This window comes from Histoplasma capsulatum, assembly GCF_000150115.1.
Source record: "Histoplasma capsulatum G186AR genomic scaffold supercont2.14, whole genome shotgun sequence".
In the NCBI taxonomy this organism is placed as follows: domain Eukaryota; kingdom Fungi; phylum Ascomycota; class Eurotiomycetes; order Onygenales; family Ajellomycetaceae; genus Histoplasma; species Histoplasma capsulatum.
This window is the reverse complement of record NW_025544814.1, coordinates 577,427-596,184: the sequence shown is the minus strand read 5'-3', so window position 1 is coordinate 596,184 and position 18,758 is coordinate 577,427. Positions and strand designations below refer to the sequence as shown.

Sequence of the window (18,758 nt, the reverse complement as noted above, 5' to 3'; positions counted from 1 at the left end):
TCCGAAAGTTATGTTTCGCAGCCACAGTCAAGCTGTTACAGTCCCGGGTGCATCGATATGCTGCTGGGTAGATCACTCAACCGTCTTCAGGACCATTACCGTCCCCACCACCTCTCTGTATGACTTTCTTCTGTCGCAAACCCCGCTCTTTCTCCCGCGTCTTGATACCAACCGCTCCCAAGTCTTTTAGTTTTGTTGTCAAATAAGGCGCTGGTCTCATGCCAGGAAAATCCTTCGCCGCAAAAACCCGAAAGGGCTGAGACCAGACCTCATCAAGGCATGGGGTGCTTCCCAATTTCTCGGTTTCTTGGACATCCACTAGCTGAAACCGCAGCTGATACCAACCAGCTGAGCGGACGCAGAGGTCGGCGAAAATGAAAAAAGCTGCAGGAATATATCGTGGAGCATCTGAAGGCGATGAAAATCCCGGAGGCCGCATAAGAGTGGTACTTGGACCTTTCTCTCGGCTCGCCGCTGAGCGTGGGTGGGGAGGTGCATGAGCTGGATCGGGGTCTTGGTCGACCGAGAATAGACTCGCACATGTGCTTCCAGACAAAATTCTGCCACGATACCTATTTGTCAGGTTGCTGCCAGTTTCTCCGTTAACGGCTCCAATCCCTCTTTTTTCGAAAGGGCGTCCAGCATTGCCTCGAGACCGAATTCTGTGCTCGGGATACCCTCCGCATGCTTCACTGACCGGATGTAGTTGGCAGGTGACAACATGCTGCTTGTTTGTGAGCTGCCTCATATCTTCCTCGCACTGGGGGGAGAAATCGGTCATTAGAAGTTGGATGACCGGCAGAGGATCAATAGGCCTTCGACATTTATCTCCGAATCCGCAGGCACGAGCAGCAATGGGGTGTTGGCGCACAAACAAGCGGAGTCGCGAACGAAACGGTGCGCTTGAGTCTGTTTTTGGTGGTGGTGGCGGTGGTGGCTGTGGGTGCAACAGATGCCCAAAGCCCGAAGGCACAGAAGTAGACATGGGAGTGCTGGTATAATTCAACTTGAAGGCATTGCTCTTCGAGAAGCTGTTGACAACATGTTGTTTATCAGAATAGTGTGCGCATTTATATCAAACCGCCGATATTCACACAGGGCGCACTAGTTCATCTTTTCGCCTTAATTTCTACCTATTTTGATTGGGCTGGAACGAAGACCTACAATCTGGGAGAAGGGAGGAGCGGGACTGTACACGTTTTTTTAATCGGCCGGGTTGTTGTCTCCGAGTTGAGAGGGGGCGGCTCGAACGCCTATTCCAGATTTACCGGAGGATTGCATGAATAGGAAGGTCCAGATAAGGGCTTCTCGGAGAGTAAACCGCTCTCTGTGTAACCCTTGAATGATCAAAGCGTGGGCAGCTCGTATTATTAAACACGGGCAGGTTGTGCCGAAATATTGAACCTGTTGGCGATTTTCCAGCCGGGGATATGCCGTGCACGTAGGCTATGTCGGAGAATATTCTTGCCTATTCGTCCCGCTGGTCGATCTGCCCAATTCAAGATCCATTATTGGGTTGAGAGATGGACAATCAGGACCCAAGGAAGCTGTGAGGTCTCAGCCCTCAAATCCTGCATGACAGGCCATAACATGTCTTACCTTCTTTTTTCTATGGATTGATGGGACGATTTATCTGTCGCTTTCAGAGGTGCACCCGCTTTTGGGTTTCGTAATTATAGTTTAATAGTAGACACAGCTTCCGGGTCATGAGCGCTGCTCCTTATTATATAAGGAATATGTTTACATGGACAAAACCGGGTAACTTGATGCTCGGATTCCTGCTATGTCTTGCTCTTAAGACAATACATGTAAGGATATAAACTCCGATAGCGAGAGAATCGACAAGAAAAGAAAGCAAAGAAAGGGGAATGGTGATTCTCATCCCGGCCGAGGGAATATGTCAAAGAGTATGGTCGGAAGGCAAGGCTGGGCTTCACTTTACAATGGAACATGCCAGCCCCATGTCAGATGGGCCTGTATGTATGCACCGCCAAAATCAACACGGGCTGGAGGATCTGAGTCGATGGAGCGTGCAGATATAGTGGGAAATCATATGAGACCCGGTTCATCTGATAACTACTAAAGGAGACTAGAGAAGCAAGGCAGCTCTATCATCCAATACTGCTGGCCATGCTCGTGGAAAGTCATGCAAGCGCTGATCTTGTCATATCATAGCTACAAATTCACTCGTTTGCTCTTTTATCGTTTGCTTTCGGCCGCCACATCTAGAACACCGAAGCGATGCCTCTTGAATTAGGATAGGGATCGTTATAGTCGACCTCATTTTTAGACAAAGACGGTTATTCGTGCATCTGCGTGGGCTTACAAGTTGAGACTATAGCCAACCATTTTTTATCGATATAATATCGAAGATTGTCAAACCCTATTTTCCCTTAGAGTCGCTTCGGAGGGAAGGTCGTGGAGGACGACCCGCTCTCCGAAATCGCAAAAGAAACGTTGTGCCATAACAGAGAGCTGATCCGGGGCCATGGTTGCCTCATCGAATCTCTGCGCGGTAGCGTTTCTCCAGCGCTATGTTCAGTTGCCTGGCAATGAAGGAAACAAGAAAAATACCAATATAATCTATCGGCCAAAAGAGACCCAGAGATGCAGAAGGCTCCATTCCCGTAGAAAATGGATCGGAAGGGCTTTTGCTTTTCTGTCCTTTGTTTGCCAGCCGGGCGAGCAGCCACGTAAGATGGGATTTGATGCACATGTCTGCTTTCAGAGTCGTATTTTGCGGAAGCAGTGGTGGCTGGGAAAGTTGGATGAATAACTTCTCATAGTTTAAACAATGCCGCAATAGATTGCATGAGACCAAGAGCCGAAGGGAGTTGCGCACAAGGTTCTCATAGTCAGGGATAGATCGCTGTCCGGGCTCTATTCTGAAAGCCCCATTCACATTCGCTGGGCTCTGCTTGCCGTTCATTGTTCAATGTGAAAGCGATTGCTTCCCGAATCGGCGAACCCTGCCAGGCGTCTTTCTAATAGTTCGGTATTGGAGCCTCGAATGCCTCTTGAAAACTAGCATCTGCTGCCGTGTGAGTTGTACCTATCTCAAAGATAAGTCATTAGAAATATCCGGCCAGGCCCAGCCTGTATAGCTTGGGTCAGATAATATGACGTTCGGGTAAATGCATCGTTTACCAAAGCAGGCTGAGCAGGCCGTTATTGGAGTATGCTGAAGCAAAGCAAATATCTCTGGCCAAAACGTTAACTACGTGTTTGATTTTTTTTTTCCCCTTTCCCTTTTCCTTTTTTTCCTTTCTTTTTTGGCCGAATGCACAAATTTTCTGTATCATTGTCTCCTTTGGCTACTATCCGCCCATCTGTGACACCATAGCGAGTCTGCTATTTGGTGGGTAGCAATGCGGTCCGAAAAAGAATAGAAGTAAATCCAAGTTTTGCATTTCGTTGGCACTAAGAATCCTGACAACAGGAAACAAAAAACTGTCAACTGCATAATATCGGCTTGCTTCTGCTGGTTTCCAGGCCATGCTGAGTAGTCGACGCATGGAATTTCCTGGAAGAGCTATTATTTTGCTTGAGATTGATATGGCTGGCTTTATACTCTGAGGTATGGAGACAGGGAGGGGTACAAATTGAGGCATTGTTATCCTTAGATCTTCTTTAATCAGCTGGCCGCTCAAAGGTCACTCTGATACTGCTCCAAGTCCCTGGACTGTCTGCCTAGGTTCCCTTTTCGAACAACAGACCTGGAAATTGATTTTGATAGGCCAGCAGCAGCCCTTGTGAGGGGCTTGACAGAAGCTGATCTATCACATTTAATGCACGTTATGTTTTCTTTTTTCAAGTTAAAAAAAGAAAGAAAAGAAAAGATAAGAAAAAAGCAATAATCAGAAAAAGAAAACGAAAAAAGAAAAAAGAGATTTGCTAAAAGAGGGGAAGAGCTTAGGAGCGGCGCGTCATAATGGTGTGAAAACTACCTGCCAGCGGCTTCAGCGGTTGGGAGATCCCCTTGCACGAGGAACCGAACACAGGCGCCACTACGGGTGCCGTGAAGGCCTTGTAAGGTTTTGAATGTGGAAGGAAGACCTGCATCCGCATGGATGCCGGAAACTGTTCCCCCCGATTGTGTGGGGCCAATATGTGTGTATGCCTATTTGAGTGTCTGAATTGCTTGGGCCAAATCTCGAGCATAAGTCGTTGATATGCGTTTCCAACATCAAAGCCATAGGCATATTAGTCCGGGATTTCCTGGCTGAGAAACTTCTCTCGATGTTTTCTTTTTGTTGAACTGTCAACCAATGAGGTTGCGTATAACGAATATCGGGGGGCCTTGTGTGAATAAAAAAAAATGCATGGGCCGCGGGAGATGGAAAGAAATGCAGCAGGAAGAATTTGCAGCATTATCAACTGCAGGATATGCATGAATGTAGAACCGCCAGCCGAGTAGATACGACATTGACGTGGAGTGCTCGGATCTAAGCACGTTTAAAGCACTACCACAGCAGTGAGTATCAAGAGCAAACGTGAAGAAGCCAGAACAATTACATCCCATGCATAGCTTCTGGTCCTGGAATGTAGAATACAGCCAAAGAGCGAAGTGAGAGAATGTGTGCGTAAAGCCAACGAAGTACTGCACAATGAACAAATCTATATTACATTTCGATGGTATTGATAGCCACAAATTTGGTTATCGGATATATAGGAATAATTTTAGGTTGCGTTGATAGCTAACAAAATATGGATATGAAGGAAAATATTTAAGACCTCCAAAGCCCCCAATAGCCGCCAAAGTATTTGCAGGGAGACATCAACGCCACAATGCCAGGCGCCACAAAATTGACTCAACTTAAAGTAGAATCGATGGTTATGTCCGCACTCACTGCACCTCTTTACGACTTGCAGGACAGTTCGCAGCTTCGGAAGGAAGACAAACGAAGCAATCCATGGTAGACGCAGAGCGTTCCCAGGCGGGCCTCCAATGGATGGGGGTGCAACGTCGCTTCGACCTTACGCTCATGTTAATCAGATATTCTTCTGGCGATTTATCATGATACTGAAGGTGGTTATGAGGCGGATGCTGAAATTGCGGAAATAAGTTGTCGGTGGGAAATTTTGCATTGAGTGACACACCGTGTGTAACTAAGAGACATTGCTTTTCGTATATCATCTGCTAGGCTGGTTCAGGGGACAAGGTAAGCCGCGGGATCAACATCTAGCCAATAACGGATTCGCAATGGCAAAAGAAAACCGGAGTTTTCAGAGAACTCAGCCTGGAAATTATTCCACGGTTTTGAGGTCAGGTTTGCAACGGAAGGGAGGTATGGATGTGGCTTTTCGGGATAGAAGCCAGGATCTATGACCCCTAAGCCTTTTCCAAGAAAGAGTATCATGAGGTGATGATTGAGCCGATCCCAGCAGATAATATGACCTGTGGCTGTCCACTTTTCAGAATCTCCTGTTGTACCGTTGATGCCACTTTCTGCGAAACCTCGGCTTCTCTCACAGAGGTAACCAAGTTGCATCAGATACAAGTTCCATTTACTCAACCTAATTGTTTTGCCGTGGAAACCGTGAAAAGCACGGATTAAGCCCAGGGACGAAGGAGATTGTGGACCATTTATATTGTAACGTGACGGCGGAGCATTATTGGAAAATTCGATCGGGCAGCAATGCGGGAACCAGGCGAACTCGAGAGTTTTGTCGTGTTTACCCTTTCTAAAACCAAGAGGGATCTCGCAACCCTCAAAGTCATGTAATAAATTAGCGACCCTCGCAAGCTCCGTGGTTGATTTGGAGGACCCATAAAGTTTTATTTCTTCAAGGAGTCGCTGTAAACAACCTGATGATCCAGTTGAGCTAGCATCTGGATCAAGGCTGGGGAGTACCGCATCCACAGGCCAATGGTCCCACAAAGGATCCATGTCAGATGTTTTAACATGGCGTCCTCCGTCAACATGATTCCAGGTTATACCCAGTCTGTTTTCTATGGAGGTGAGCGTCGAATGCATAATCCCGTTTACTGTCTGACTGGAAACGATTTTCTGCAGCCCCTCACTGTTGTCCTGTTTAAGCAACTCTGCCCATACCCTCGTGGGTAAAATGTCGTTTAGGTCGCAATACGCCGACAGCTGTTCAGCACAGTACACTCCTCGAGAACCCAACCCTGACCTGAGAAGGGCTTTAAGGTAATTTTTGACAAGAGATTGGATTGGAGGACCAAACGGGCTATTTTTGAGTCGATCCTGGACTGTAGGCCAGATATTTAGTAATCTCCCGTTGTCTCCGATAATCCCAAGCAGCTGGACATAGTGACTATAGATAAAATGTGGACAAATATCATCAGATATCAAGAGCAAGGAGTGCAGACTTGAATCTGAGATTGCCAACCCATTCTCATCCAGACCAGTGACAACTTCTCGCATTGGACCTAGATCGATCGTAGGACTTTCAAAAACACTCACCCGACATGCTTGGTAGAGGTTGCGGAGAATTTTCGCAGCTTGGCGTCCAGGTATGGGGCCATATCCACCAGTGACATAGCTTTGGATATAAGATTGAAGAGTTGGGGCAGAAAACTGTCGAGAAGCGAATCTCATGCCAAGGATAAGAAGACCTTTCGGTACTTGGACTTTTAACAATGCAAATCTTGCGACAAGGGCATTCAGGGTTGCAAGGACTTTAGCAGCGCCTTCACGTTTAGCACAGCCTTCGAATGAAGCGACGATGCCTTGATGGTTCATCAGGATTTCGCGGGCTACCCGGGGCGAGACGATATATTTCTCACAAACAGCTTGTAATGTCGGCAATTCAATGTTATCTTTGAAATCTTTGGGATCATATCTATCGACGAGGGGAGCATTCTTAGTCAGGCGTCTGATTTTCGACGGTTCCGTGTTGAAAATGGTCCAAGTCTCTGGCAAATGAGGCTTGGAGAATGCCTCAAGCATATATTCTTCAAAGTCCTTCGCGTAGTATCCATCGTTGGGTTTCTTCAGAGTCCCCGTTATAGCAAATCGGAGCAATTGAGACGCTGAAGGTTCCCGCCGCGCCTTTGACCTTCGCACATGGAACAAGAGTTGAGAAAGTGATACCCTCTGGGTGTTTGGGTGTAAGTAGCTCGAGGCGTAGCGACAAAGGCGTGATGGTTGTGGAGGAAGCCATGACCGGCAAATCGAAGGATTTGACATGGAGGCTTCTCCTCTCCTATGCGGGAATTATATAGAGAGGCAATTAGGGGAAGGTGGCCATGGCTGGAGCGTTATTGTTGTTGAAGCTCAAGTTCTGCATTGGAGATAATAAATTATAAGATCGCGGCTCTGTGACAAAAGAGGCTAGTCCTAATCGTTACTAGTGGTTCCCAAAGCCTCTGGCGGAAATCGTCACCAAGGCATTTATCATTTATTGTCAACGTTGGACAACCACTCAAACAGCTACTGAGAATCAACCAGCACTACGCTTGTGGCGAAGGCACGCCTGTTCGTTTATTACATGCAATCATGCCGGACCAAGATAACCAGCAACACTACCCCTCCTCTGGCTCGGAACTGGCCACTCCGGTTGCCATCCAAGACGAAGCCGGGGTCCAGGTGGTTAATGGCAAGTCTCCCATAAGCCCCAAAGAGAATCCCGTATCGAACACGGCAAGTACATTGTCGGCCGACCTTGAAAATAATAAGACAACAGATGTTGCTTCCAGGACTAGGGAAATGAGAGACCGTTTCAAGGCACTTCAAGCGAGAGCTGTGAGTTTTTTTTTTCAGCCTTTGCTTCGCTCCCATTGATATCGTGCACCTGTTAACTGGAAAGTAGAAAAACGCCGCAGAGAAAAATCTAAGAGAGACGGCTGCCGAATCGAAACGCCTAGCTACCGATCCTAGCCTTCTCTCGAGTATTTCCCGGAAACACGCTTTCGCATCACATAACCTGCTCAAAGCAGATACTGAAGCCCAGGGCGAGGATTTCGAGCGGAAGCGTGCTTGGGACTGGACTGTCGATGAGTCGGAGAAATGGGATAAACGCATGGAAAAGAAACAGAGACACAGAGACGATACAGCTTTCCAGGACTATCGCCAAGACGCACGAAAGATCTACAAAAGGCAGATGAGACAGATGCAGCCCGACCTTGAGGCATATGAGAAGGAAAAAATCTTAGCCGTGGAAAAAGCTGCGGCAAGTGGTGGACTTCAGATAGTGGAAGCAGAGGATGGAGAGCTCGTCGCGGTTGATAAAAACGGCACCTTTTATTCCACAGCGGATTCGGTGGATTTTGCGGAGAACAAACCAGACCGTGCTGCAGTTGATAGACTGGTAGCGGACTTGAGGAAGGCAGAGGAGATTCGCCTGAAGAAACGTAAGGACCGCGGTCGTGACGATGAGGAGGCTGATGTTACGTATATCAACGACAAGAATAAGAAGTTTAACCAACAGTTGGCAAGGTTTTATAACAAGGTACGTTGGAAATACATTTTATACGCAATTATTTTTATGGCACTTCGCTAACTTTGCCACCTAGTATACTGCGGAAATTCGAGACAGTTTCGAACGCGGGACCATGATTTGAGAATAATGGTAAAGCTAGGATGGGTATTTGTTGTACACTATCGGGATCAACAGATGAGAATCGCTATTTCAAATAATAATACAAAGGGTGGCTCTTCGCCACCTCGGATTAAAAGGAGATAGACGATGGCTCAAGATCACAGCATAGATCTTCTCCAACCCTTCGTGGCCAACGTCTCAATCTTTTTAGGTCCCACAACACCTTGGACATTATCATCACCAATTGCCTCCACCACAGCCTCGCTGACAATATTGACGTTTAGCGGCTTTGCGGTCATCATTCCCAAAAATGAAAGCCGTCCTCCCAGGAGCGCGTTCACTTCCGATCCTACGATCCCACCCAGCGCAATAGGCAGTGTTAATTTCCGCGATGAATCATACATGAAAGTCGGTCTTATGAAAATACTGCGGAGGTCAGGGAGGTTGGAGGAGATGAGGGCCTCCGCATCCCTTTTGGATGTGACATATCTTTCCGGAACCACTGGAGCTCCGGCTGCGGCTGATATGAAGGCAAAAGTCGGGACGTTCTCGTAAACGGCTTCTTGCGCGAGAGCCACAGCTGTTGCAGTGAAAACGTTAGCATAGTTTATTATAACCCTATAAAATATAGAAAATCTAGTTCCAAACCAACCAGAATCCCGATTCATGAGTTCGTATGTTAATTGACCGCCAGAGAAGGCGGTCAATTCTTCTCCCTCTTGCCTTTGCAACGGATTCTGGCTTCCGGGTCTTGACGTTGCGAACAATTTCTGTAGCCCACTAATTACCGATTCCCTCCCCTGCACAATTCCCTTGTAATCCGCCTCTAACAGTATTCCCATAGAATGGACCACCGCGGAAGCGTCTTTGAGGAACGGTTTATAGGTGGCAGGTTTTAGGATATCGGCTTTAGCCCATTCAACGGACTTCGCCCACCGCGGCGCATGCGAGGACAATGTAACAGTTCCCCAGGCTGGTTCGCCGTGTCGACTATAAAAAAAATTAAAAGGACAATTGTTATGCTGTTTGGTGTAGGAAAGCAGTCTGCTAAAATTGATGAGACAAATTACCTCAACGACACCACCTCCCATCCTCGAGCTACAGCTGATTTGCATATTCTGGAACCTGTATCATGGGAGTTAGACAAATTGGTCAACACAGAAATAACAGTCCTCTCAGGATATGACGGTCATATTTACTAGCACTTACCCAGAAATCCGCTTCCGCCAGCAACCACAATTCTCTTAGTTGCCGCCATTTGCATATACCAATTTATATCGTAGAGGTAAGGATATTATCACCGACCATTTTGTTCTTATTGCTATATCTTCCGAAAGGTTCCAAAAGGGTATTCTGAGCTATAAAAGTTTGTCGAAGTTCGCATCATGTTCTAATTAAGCTAGCTGATAGGCGACCAACTTCCATGTCACGTGGTAAAACATGGATGCCGATGCTTGGTCCCACTTCCGATCCCCTCAGATCTCTTCAGCTACCAACAATTCGAGCGATTTGATCTACCCCATTTGGTCCCGTAACTTGTTTCGAAAACCTTTGGCAAAATGCCTGCCCCAGCAGGCACTAAACGTGTTCGCGTGAGTCCAAAACTTATCACATAGCCTTCCCCGCAACGCTAATTGATCTCCTAGGGAATCTCAATATTTAGACCATTTGGTAGGTAATAGCATGTGCGGCCAAGTTATTTAACTTACCCGCGATAATTCTCCTTTATCTGACCGCCAAAACTAGTTTTCGGAAGCGAAGCGCAGCCCTTTGACCCGGCAAAACGACCCCCAAACGCGCCCGAAGACCACACCCACCAGTGGCGTGTATTCGTCAAAGGTGTCAACGATGAAGACATCTCATACTGGTTGAAAAAGGTGCAGTTCAAACTACATGAGACCTATGCGCAGTGTGTGCGCACCATCGAATCGCCACCGTTCGAGGTCACAGAGACAGGATGGGGTGAGTTTGAGATACAGATCAAGCTATACTTCGTTCCAGAGTCGACAGAGAAACCGCAAACGTTATGGCACAGTCTAAAGCTACATCCGTACGGGGATGACATCGAGGGGAAAAGAGAAAGGCGAGATGTCATTGTGGCACAGAATTACGAAGAGGTTGTGTTTAATGAGCCCGTTGAACAATTTTATGATCTTCTTACGGGCGGAACAGGAGTAGTGCAGCAACCTCCTAAAGGAAAAGCAGGGAAGGGGGCTAAGCAGCCACAAACGCAACCGGGGAGGACAGCGGAAATCCCTTACTCGGACAGCCCGAAGAATCCGTACAGTCAAAAGACAGAGGCGAAGGAGCTGGATAGGTTGGCCGAGGCTATCAAGACTGTGGATCAGATGCTGAAGGAAGAAAAAGCAAAGCTGGCGGAGCGGGAAGCTAAATTGGATGAGCTGAGGAAGAGTGAGGGTGTGACGACCGTGGTGAAGAAGAAATAGACGTTTCTCTTGCCATTCTGTTTTTGCAATTCGAAGAATTATCAAGTCATTGGAACAATTGGTGAGAAATCTCCTGTCTAACACGCTCTAGGGATATCCTGTCTAACCGAAAGGTTTCCTACTTAAGCAAATTCCTTCTCCTTTCCAGAAGGTGGGAGTACGACGACACTATGTAACATTGGCGGCCTATGTATGGTAGAGATACTTACAGGCTGCCATCACTGGACCTGAAATACCGGTCTCTAATTATCCTTTTGGAACGAATCCTCGACATTTCACAAGCCAGTTCCCAAATCAACATGCATTAACATCATTCTTATTACTGGCCCAGCTTCTCAGCCGACTCTTGAATGGGCACGGATACCTCTACGCTTCTCAACCGCTCGTCAATCGCCTCCAAACACAAAAATCCCACAATTTCATCCATTCATTTCTAATTCCTTGAGACTTGGATCTGAGAACGTCTCTATTGAGGAAATATCGGCATCTTAAATATTCAGGCCATTTGGAGGGATTTTCCGGGACGAATTGGCCGCGCAGGCACCGGACGTATACATTGTTGCTCCTGAAACGCTCCTGTATTTCCACCGGCCATTTACGGGAAAGTCAGCAGTGAACTATTCCATCCGCTACATTGTACGCTCTATGGGGGATTGGCCAGCTTCAAGGCCTTCCCCTTTGTGACGAGATATAGTTTAGTATTGTCTAGGACGCAATGTCTTAATAAAGGTATATATTTCTATCGCACCGGTTTCACAAAACAAACGTACGTGTACGTGTATCTATTCTTCTCTCCATGTGGTTTCAGTGGCCGCAGGGTCATGCTTCCAAAAATTTCGAACAGCAAACGTCGAAAGTTTTATAGAGAATGCAACCAAAGATGATTTTGCGGAGAAAAACTTCAAAGAGAAAAAAGGAAAACAACCGAAGAAATGCAACTTCTACTTCACGACACTGAGCATCGCCAATAGTACATTTATTCATATATACGTGAATCCCGCATCATCGATCCACATCCAAAATCTACTCTTTCGATCCAAACACCTTGACTCTCTCCTCCAATGGTTTGAATGTTTTCTCCGTCAGTTCATCCGTTGAAGTGCCGAAGACCATTTGAGCGACCAGCTTCCATTCAGCAGGGAGGGACCAGGTCTTGGCAACAGTGTCGTCGATTAAGGGGTTGTAATGTTGTAAGTTTGCGGCGAGGCCAACGGATCGAAGGGCGAGCCAGACTGTATTCGATAACTGTCAGATAAGTGGGCTTCGCAGACATGGCCAAAATAGAAACACCTGCGAGGGGAATTTTTAAAAGAACAACAAGGAGAAGAGCGAAGGACTACGAACGGAAATACTGATGCATGGCATTCGTATGCTGTGCCCAAGGGGCAAATTGATCTCTATATGTCGGAAACTTCTCCGCCATTGGCGCGATGTGTTCCGGATCTTCGAAGAAAAGAATCTATACGGGTGCAGGCGATTTAGGTTAGTTAACAAGGATTTACGCAATCCGATTTCTTTTGCCCAGAAAAGAACGGCAATGGGGAGGAAATACGTACAGTACCATACGCTGCCCTGAATCCTTGCAACTTGGGCTTCGTATGGGTCTCCCACATTTCCTTCGACATCTTCCCCGGGGCTACCTTCGACTCCACAAATATTTTTATCGCTGCATCCCACAGTTTTCTATGCTCTTCATGCAACAGAAGCACAAGACGAGTGGATTGTGTATTGAAACTACTTGGCACATGCAGGATGGCACTCTTGACCAACTCTTGGATTTCGGAGTCTGGTACTGGACTTGAGGCGGAGAGCGTATAGACTGAGCGCCGTGCTTTGGCGAGTTCTATGAAAGCGGCGGCGGTAGCGGCGGGGATAAGAGGCTTAGGCTCTGCGACAGTCATTTTGTTTTCTGAGGCTGTTTTCCAGTTCTGATTCTGGTGCTGTGGAATACTGCGGCGATTGCGAGAACGCACAAAGACAAGTTCCGGTCAGACTCTAGGCGATATATGCTGGCGATCTATGGGAAGGGTGATTCGCGAAATGCTTAAGGGGTATTAAGTAGGAAAGGAATTCCTTTGCAGTTGTTATGGATGAGCACATGATGAACGGGTCAGGGAGAGGAGCTCGATTTATAGAACAGTGCTCGCGGGGTCCAAGAACAGTGAAGCCAAGGTACCGAGCTTCCTCATGAGGGGATTGTCAGAATATCAATTATTCATGAATGACAAATCGAGCAGTCCTCGAAGACCAGATATGAAACAAAGTCTCCAAAGAAAATATAGAAACTTCTCCGAATGTAGCTAGCTTCAGTTTCCAACTCCAATTGTCCAGTTGTGACCCGAGGTTTTTCGGGCCCAGCGCGGAATGCTCCATCGTGGTGCGCTTCTGCCCCAAATGACATTACCAATGCTTAACAAATGCTCAACTATTATTCCCAGTGAACATAGTTAGCCTTGCCCTCGGCGTTAGGATTTAACCCGCTCGGCACTTTTGACTTATCCGAGGCCGAGAATTATCCGATTCCTAATTATTATATGCAAATGATGACGAGAAAGAAAGATTGGAATCCGTTTCATGAGCTGTTCCTGTCCAACAAGCACACTTTAATGGCATTGAATAACCATAGAGGACGAATTAATAATGATAATACTTATCACAATGGACGCTGATAGTAACATATGGATAAAAGGGGAGAAATATCGATTTCTTTGGTAAAAAAAATTATGGAAAAAAGGAAAAAACAGAAAACTCCAAGCCCCACTATTAAAGAAAGGGACCTCAAAGGAGAATATCTAATATACAATGTGCATTACCCACCTTTAATGAGAAGGGCACGAGGACGGTATGGCCCCATGCGCCTTAATCCAATAAATGATCTCGCCGGTATTATTGTACGGATAGTTGTCCCTCTGTTTCCCAACATCATTATTATGTTTCCCTCTCCGCAAGCGCAGGGAAGCCACCTCGCAGACCCTGTAATGAGCATTCGCTAGATTTTTGGTCCGGATGAGTGCCGCTATACCACCCGCCTTCAATGAGTCGACTTTCCGTCTCTCGCCAATACTGCAGTTTCCCGCCGATTCCACTCTTGAAATCAAGATCTCCCAAGCGCGCTTCGAGTGGTTGAAGTTCGTCGAGTGGAACCTGCGAATTGAAGAAGGTCAGTCCCAGTATACCATTTCCTTATTCTGGAGATGCCAACCACTTACCTTAACAAACATGGTGCAATCCCTCAGCGTCATGGAAATAGCACGCTCCCGAAAATTTGCCTGTAAACCAGGGAGGCCTACTGCATTCATCTGGCGCTGACACTCTTGCAGTTTAAGCAGGGTGCTATTTCGATGCAAGAACGCGGCGACACGCTCTCTCCCGTGACCTCCACGGATAAACCGTGTCGCACGTAATACATCTTCAAAGTTATCCGAAACCAAATCAAGCGGACAGAATGATTGCTTTTCAGAGTTGCCAGCTTTTCGTGCATTGAAGTTTTTCATCTCGCGTAACGCACAAGTCCTGCATCTTTTTGCATCGGGCGGCGCTGATGGCGACTGAAGCAGCCACTTTGGTTTGAATTCCCACAAGCATTCTCCTGACCCTGTGACGGGGGTCATGTCAGTGATCATTAAACCGAAGGGCTCCTTGGTGGATAAATAAACACCATAGCGTTCTTTCGGGCGCAAATTGCGAGCTTCATCCACACGAAGCTGTTCATTGCAATATGCTATGAATCCTTTTGGTAGTCTGACAAGCTCCTGGTCAATCAATTCGTGGTTATCAAACATAGGTTTTATGTAGCTATCAAAGTTATTCACAGTGTCTGCGTAAGGAGTAGCAGACTTGATTTGCTTCCGCAACCGCAGCAATTTCCTGTTATCGCGCTGTTGACCACCCCCATTTGTCGTAATTGAGGGAGCATGTTCATTTTGTATCGTAAACTTGTAGACTATATTCGCACCGCCTTCGGCTAGATAGAACGGTCGAGCGCGAGGAAAGAGTTCCCGGAAAGTATGTGATGTTATAGATGTTGTTTGGGACGTGGTGCTATCTGATTTTAGGGGGACAGCTCCTATTAAGTTGCCGCGCCACGGCTTTGGGCCTTGTTTTTTCATTCCAAGGTTTCGTTGCATTGGAGTGCGCGATGCAGATGGCTGTTGATGTCGACACGCGAAAGTCACGATAAATATAAAAGCAGAAAAGGCAAAAACCAAGATTAAGCCGACCATCAGGAATCGACGATTGATGGAAACAGATGACCCAATAAAGCAACCAGTCTCCCCTCAATGAAAGTCCTTAAAAATGAAATGGCGTATGATTGAAGAGTATTATACTGCAACAATCACTTTAAGTTGGTTGTTGCCGCCTTCCTCCTAATTGCCAATACCAGTTTGTAAGACCTCGTAAGTGACTTTCTTCTGGGGCCGCTTCTCCTATGCACTACGCGATCCGTTTGTCTCTTTCACGGATTGAAATCAACTCCGATACAGCATTGCAATGCATGAAAGGAGCCGCAAACTTAGGATGGAGCAGGTGCAGCTCAACCAAAACGTGAAAGATGCAGGATCTGGATGTGACATGCAATTCGAAGGATGGGGTACAACTCCCCCTGAAAGCTGTGACGAGGAAAATGCTTATATACCTCGTGAGATAAAATTGAATATCGAGGAAGAGAGTAGGGGATATCGCAGCAACAACAACAACAGCAACAGCAAAAACGCAAACACTCCCCCGGGTGAGTTTATACGTGGACACAGAAGGAATTAACAAGACACCGGATACGGCAGGCAGCACGGCGCGCAATCCAATCGGGAATACAGCCGCTCCGCAGAGCAAGAAGGACCATGCAGCAGATGCTGGGAATGATGCTGGAGAATCGAGTGGTCCAACAGCCAGCGGGGAGACAGGCCAAGTTGGGCTGAGGTTCGGATCTTGGGGTTTCGGCACGGGCACGAGCAACTGGCCCTGCTAGCCGTTGGAGATGTGGTCGAGGAAGGAGAGGCCTGCAAATTGAAAGCCTCAAGTGTTAACTCCAGAGTTTCCATTCCCAAAAGGTTCAGTGATTAACAACCACCACAGCGCAAGAGTCGGCTGGCTGAAGGAGAAAGGAGCGAGATATATGAGTGAGTAAGGGACAGATCGGTCGAGTAAAGGCGTATATGAGTTTGCCACCACGCAATTTCGATTCTTATTGATGCGACTTGCTTTTGCAGCTTTTCTTTCTTCTCAATCCTTCCTTCCTTCTTTCTTTCTTTCTTGCTTTCTTTGCTTTGTCTTCTTTCCTTGGCTCCTTCACTTCCTCTGCGAATCTTTTTGTGTTGGCAACTGCGATATCAAAACGGTGCGCGACCACTATTTTTTCCCTTCCTAGAAAATGAGGAAACCCGTAAAAGACTCGATCCGTCACGCAGGTGAACGGCATGAATAGCCTGGGTTGACACTTCTGCTTTATAAGCCAGTTAGGCACCGCAGTTCGGTAGGTTCGTAGGGGTTTTCACACTGAGTCTTGCAGTGGGGTATTATCTGTTGAAAAATTCCGGAGCTGGGCCAGGGAAGAAAAAAGCCACAGACAATGTGCGTTCGAAAGTATATATTGTCCGTTGATTGCTTGGAGGCTAGTTATCAATATTTCCACAGCAATTGACAACTGATGGCGGAGAGAAATCGCGGAATTTGAGGCCCTAGCCCTCGTATCCAGAGGGCTTGTCGCATAGAAACGAGTATCGCGGAGCGCCGTGGCCTAACTTTTGTATTTATTCTCTTCGGCGTGAAAGGCGCAATAGGATAAATGATCAAAAATCAAACACCGGCAGCCAAAAAGTAAATTGATAAATCACAAGTTTGTACTCGTTAGTTGTAGAGACCTTCAGCTGTGGCAACAGAATATAAACTCAATTTTAAACGCTATCGTCTGTAGCGCTCTTCATAGTTCTGTCTGGAATCTGGATGTTATGTTGAATTTTTTCTTCTTTTTTTTCCCCGGTCCAAAAAAAAAAAATCATTCATCATGCGATTCTTCTAAACATATCAAGCCTTGACCATCACGAACTAATTAAATAAGTTGGTTGCAAGCTTCTGAGATCCACAGCTCCCGGTGGCAATGGGACTTTTTAGATGCATATGAAATACCCACGAATCAACCAATCCCACAGGGAAAGCATGCGAGGAATGGTGGGGCTGACTCGATATCTGGCGAGAGTTCCGCCGCAAAAAATGGATAGAGAGAATAACGTATATATTCCATGATAATATGAGGGGTAAGTTAAGTCAATAATGGCTGCGATCCGAAAAACTTTTTCTTCTCCCCTTGATCACATCAAGTTACTCGCACTAACGCTGTCACTTGTTAATTTGCCTTGGCGAGTGCTTAACATTGTTGCAACTTATATCATGGACGGAAGTGTGAGACATCTTCCCTCGAGCACGCTACATGGAGCCCCGACGGTAAATCCGTTACATTCCAGTGGACGAACTACTGAAATTATTTGGGCGTGGTGGAGAGCTTGATTCTTCAAACTTGGGCCTATAAGGTGTCAAGCCCTGGTAGCCCTTTTTCTGAAGGAGGCGCGGGCTCAGAGGATCGAGCTGGCTCCTTGCGGCGGCAGTGATCCGTATGCAGTAGAGACTCCACAAGGGCGGGGTTGTAAGAACGCCTGCTGATCGCTGTAGGACCCTGCAAGGTCTGCAGGATCCCGATATCCCGTGGAGCGGGTGTGCTCGAGCCTTCATGCAGATATCCGAATGGCGTCTCTTGCGCTACCCTTCAAACGTCCAATCCATTATAGCAAACCACACGTATCACACGGAAGATGAGTAACGGCATTGCCCTTGCATATTTCACCTGAGGAGTCAGCCTCACTTCAATTCCCTTTGTTGTAGTTAAATATCAAACATCAAACTTGGTTCAACAAACTCCACTCGATGCTCCGTAGGTGGGCAGGAAACAAGGGGACAAAAACTCAAAGAGTAGCATTTGGTGTTGAAACCCCAACTCAGCTCCTCCAATCTTGACTGGAGAAGTCTCGCTGCTCATGCCACATTTTTCTGCCACTCCCCCTGATTATGGTGCAGATCATTGACTCCCAGAAGGTCCAAGGCAACAGGCCCATGCTCTTTAACAGAGGGATCTCCGCGAATACATTGAGCACCATAAACCTCAAATCTAATTCATTAAATTGAATAATGAACCAACTGTAAACTGCTCCGTTTGTATAACTATCCTTAGGCAGTGCTTCACATTGTGATCCAATCTCTGGAGCTCTGCCAAAAGCAAAAAACTTCAGGCAGTTGCGGTTGAGCAGCATATTCATCTGCAATATGCAGGAACTTGATAACAGCAACATCACGAGAAAGACCATCCATCCATGGCTTTCACAGGTCGAGTGTTCGAGATTTTCCGCTCTTAGTATCCCGCAATGCTGCATGGTCCTGGACTTTATTTTGTTGCAGCACAGCCTCTTGTCGAGCTGTTCTCTTTCCTGTTTTCTAGTTTTCATCTTGCCTACAGAGTTGGCTCCCTTGCTAGCCGAGAACAAATCTTGGTACCTGTAGGAGCTCAGGGCGAAGAGCCGAAAACTGCTGAAGATTCAATCCCAAGTTGACGAAGACTTTGCGGAACAATTCTGCAAGGTTGGGAAATGGCACTCCAAGCGACTAACGCATCATGCCGACAGCGTAGCCCCTGGAACATTTGGCGCCACTTTAGGGGCCCCGACGCCTAAACTCAGCTGACCAGTTAGGTGACAAGGCCATAAAATGTTAAAAGCATCTGGTGCTTGAATGTCACCAGTCTCCAGTATTCTCCCTTAC

The 18,758-nt window shown here is 46.9% G+C and overlaps 10 protein-coding genes across 10 annotated transcripts; 3 read left to right on the top strand and 7 right to left on the bottom strand.

Moving 5' to 3' along the window:
- Nucleotides 1–76: 76 nt before the first annotated feature.
- Nucleotides 77–985, bottom strand: HCBG_07858 (uncharacterized protein; the record flags this gene model as incomplete). The annotated part of the gene is made up of 1 exon (XM_045434907.1): nucleotides 77–985. The coding sequence occupies one exon, from the start codon at nucleotides 983–985 to the stop codon at nucleotides 77–79; it is 909 nt and encodes a 302-aa protein (XP_045284213.1).
- A 1,512-nt stretch (nucleotides 986–2,497) lies between these two features.
- Nucleotides 2,498–2,929, bottom strand: HCBG_07857 (uncharacterized protein; the record flags this gene model as incomplete). The annotated part of the gene is made up of 1 exon (XM_045434906.1): nucleotides 2,498–2,929. One exon carries the CDS (start codon nucleotides 2,927–2,929, stop codon nucleotides 2,498–2,500), a length of 432 nt encoding a protein of 143 aa, XP_045284212.1.
- A 1,574-nt stretch (nucleotides 2,930–4,503) lies between these two features.
- Nucleotides 4,504–6,917, bottom strand: HCBG_07856 (uncharacterized protein; the record flags this gene model as incomplete). Its single annotated transcript, XM_045434905.1, has 2 exons — nucleotides 4,504–6,212; nucleotides 6,432–6,917. 2 exons carry the CDS (start codon nucleotides 6,915–6,917, stop codon nucleotides 5,151–5,153), a joined length of 1,548 nt encoding a protein of 515 aa, XP_045284211.1.
- A 549-nt stretch (nucleotides 6,918–7,466) lies between these two features.
- On the top strand, nucleotides 7,467–8,530 carry HCBG_07855 (pre-mRNA-splicing factor syf2; the record flags this gene model as incomplete). Its single annotated transcript, XM_045434904.1, has 3 exons — nucleotides 7,467–7,712; nucleotides 7,780–8,418; nucleotides 8,483–8,530. 3 exons carry the CDS (start codon nucleotides 7,467–7,469, stop codon nucleotides 8,528–8,530), a joined length of 933 nt encoding a protein of 310 aa, XP_045284210.1.
- A 136-nt stretch (nucleotides 8,531–8,666) lies between these two features.
- On the bottom strand, nucleotides 8,667–9,766 carry HCBG_07854 (ubiquinone biosynthesis protein COQ11; the record flags this gene model as incomplete). Its single annotated transcript, XM_045434903.1, has 4 exons — nucleotides 8,667–9,088; nucleotides 9,161–9,498; nucleotides 9,579–9,633; nucleotides 9,718–9,766. 4 exons carry the CDS (start codon nucleotides 9,764–9,766, stop codon nucleotides 8,667–8,669), a joined length of 864 nt encoding a protein of 287 aa, XP_045284209.1.
- A 301-nt stretch (nucleotides 9,767–10,067) lies between these two features.
- On the top strand, nucleotides 10,068–12,426 carry HCBG_07853 (YEATS family protein; the record flags this gene model as incomplete). Its single annotated transcript, XM_045434902.1, has 5 exons — nucleotides 10,068–10,100; nucleotides 10,155–10,179; nucleotides 10,255–11,016; nucleotides 11,104–11,721; nucleotides 11,800–12,426. The coding sequence occupies 3 exons, from the start codon at nucleotides 10,068–10,070 to the stop codon at nucleotides 10,953–10,955; spliced, it is 759 nt and encodes a 252-aa protein (XP_045284208.1).
- Nucleotides 11,979–13,050, bottom strand: HCBG_07852 (nitroreductase; the record flags this gene model as incomplete). Its single annotated transcript, XM_045434901.1, has 3 exons — nucleotides 11,979–12,187; nucleotides 12,300–12,414; nucleotides 12,512–13,050. 3 exons carry the CDS (start codon nucleotides 12,854–12,856, stop codon nucleotides 11,979–11,981), a joined length of 669 nt encoding a protein of 222 aa, XP_045284207.1.
- An 833-nt stretch (nucleotides 13,051–13,883) lies between these two features.
- On the bottom strand, nucleotides 13,884–16,747 carry HCBG_07850 (inositol-pentakisphosphate 2-kinase; the record flags this gene model as incomplete). Its single annotated transcript, XM_045434899.1, has 3 exons — nucleotides 13,884–14,099; nucleotides 14,165–16,389; nucleotides 16,448–16,747. 2 exons carry the CDS (start codon nucleotides 15,080–15,082, stop codon nucleotides 13,884–13,886), a joined length of 1,134 nt encoding a protein of 377 aa, XP_045284205.1.
- On the top strand, nucleotides 15,447–15,921 carry HCBG_07851 (uncharacterized protein; the record flags this gene model as incomplete). The annotated part of the gene is made up of 2 exons (XM_045434900.1): nucleotides 15,447–15,684; nucleotides 15,737–15,921. 2 exons carry the CDS (start codon nucleotides 15,447–15,449, stop codon nucleotides 15,919–15,921), a joined length of 423 nt encoding a protein of 140 aa, XP_045284206.1.
- A 1,194-nt stretch (nucleotides 16,748–17,941) lies between the features above and the next one.
- HCBG_07849 (uncharacterized protein) lies at nucleotides 17,942–18,253 on the bottom strand (the record flags this gene model as incomplete). The annotated part of the gene is made up of 1 exon (XM_045434898.1): nucleotides 17,942–18,253. One exon carries the CDS (start codon nucleotides 18,251–18,253, stop codon nucleotides 17,942–17,944), a length of 312 nt encoding a protein of 103 aa, XP_045284204.1.
- Nucleotides 18,254–18,758: the final 505 nt, after the last annotated feature.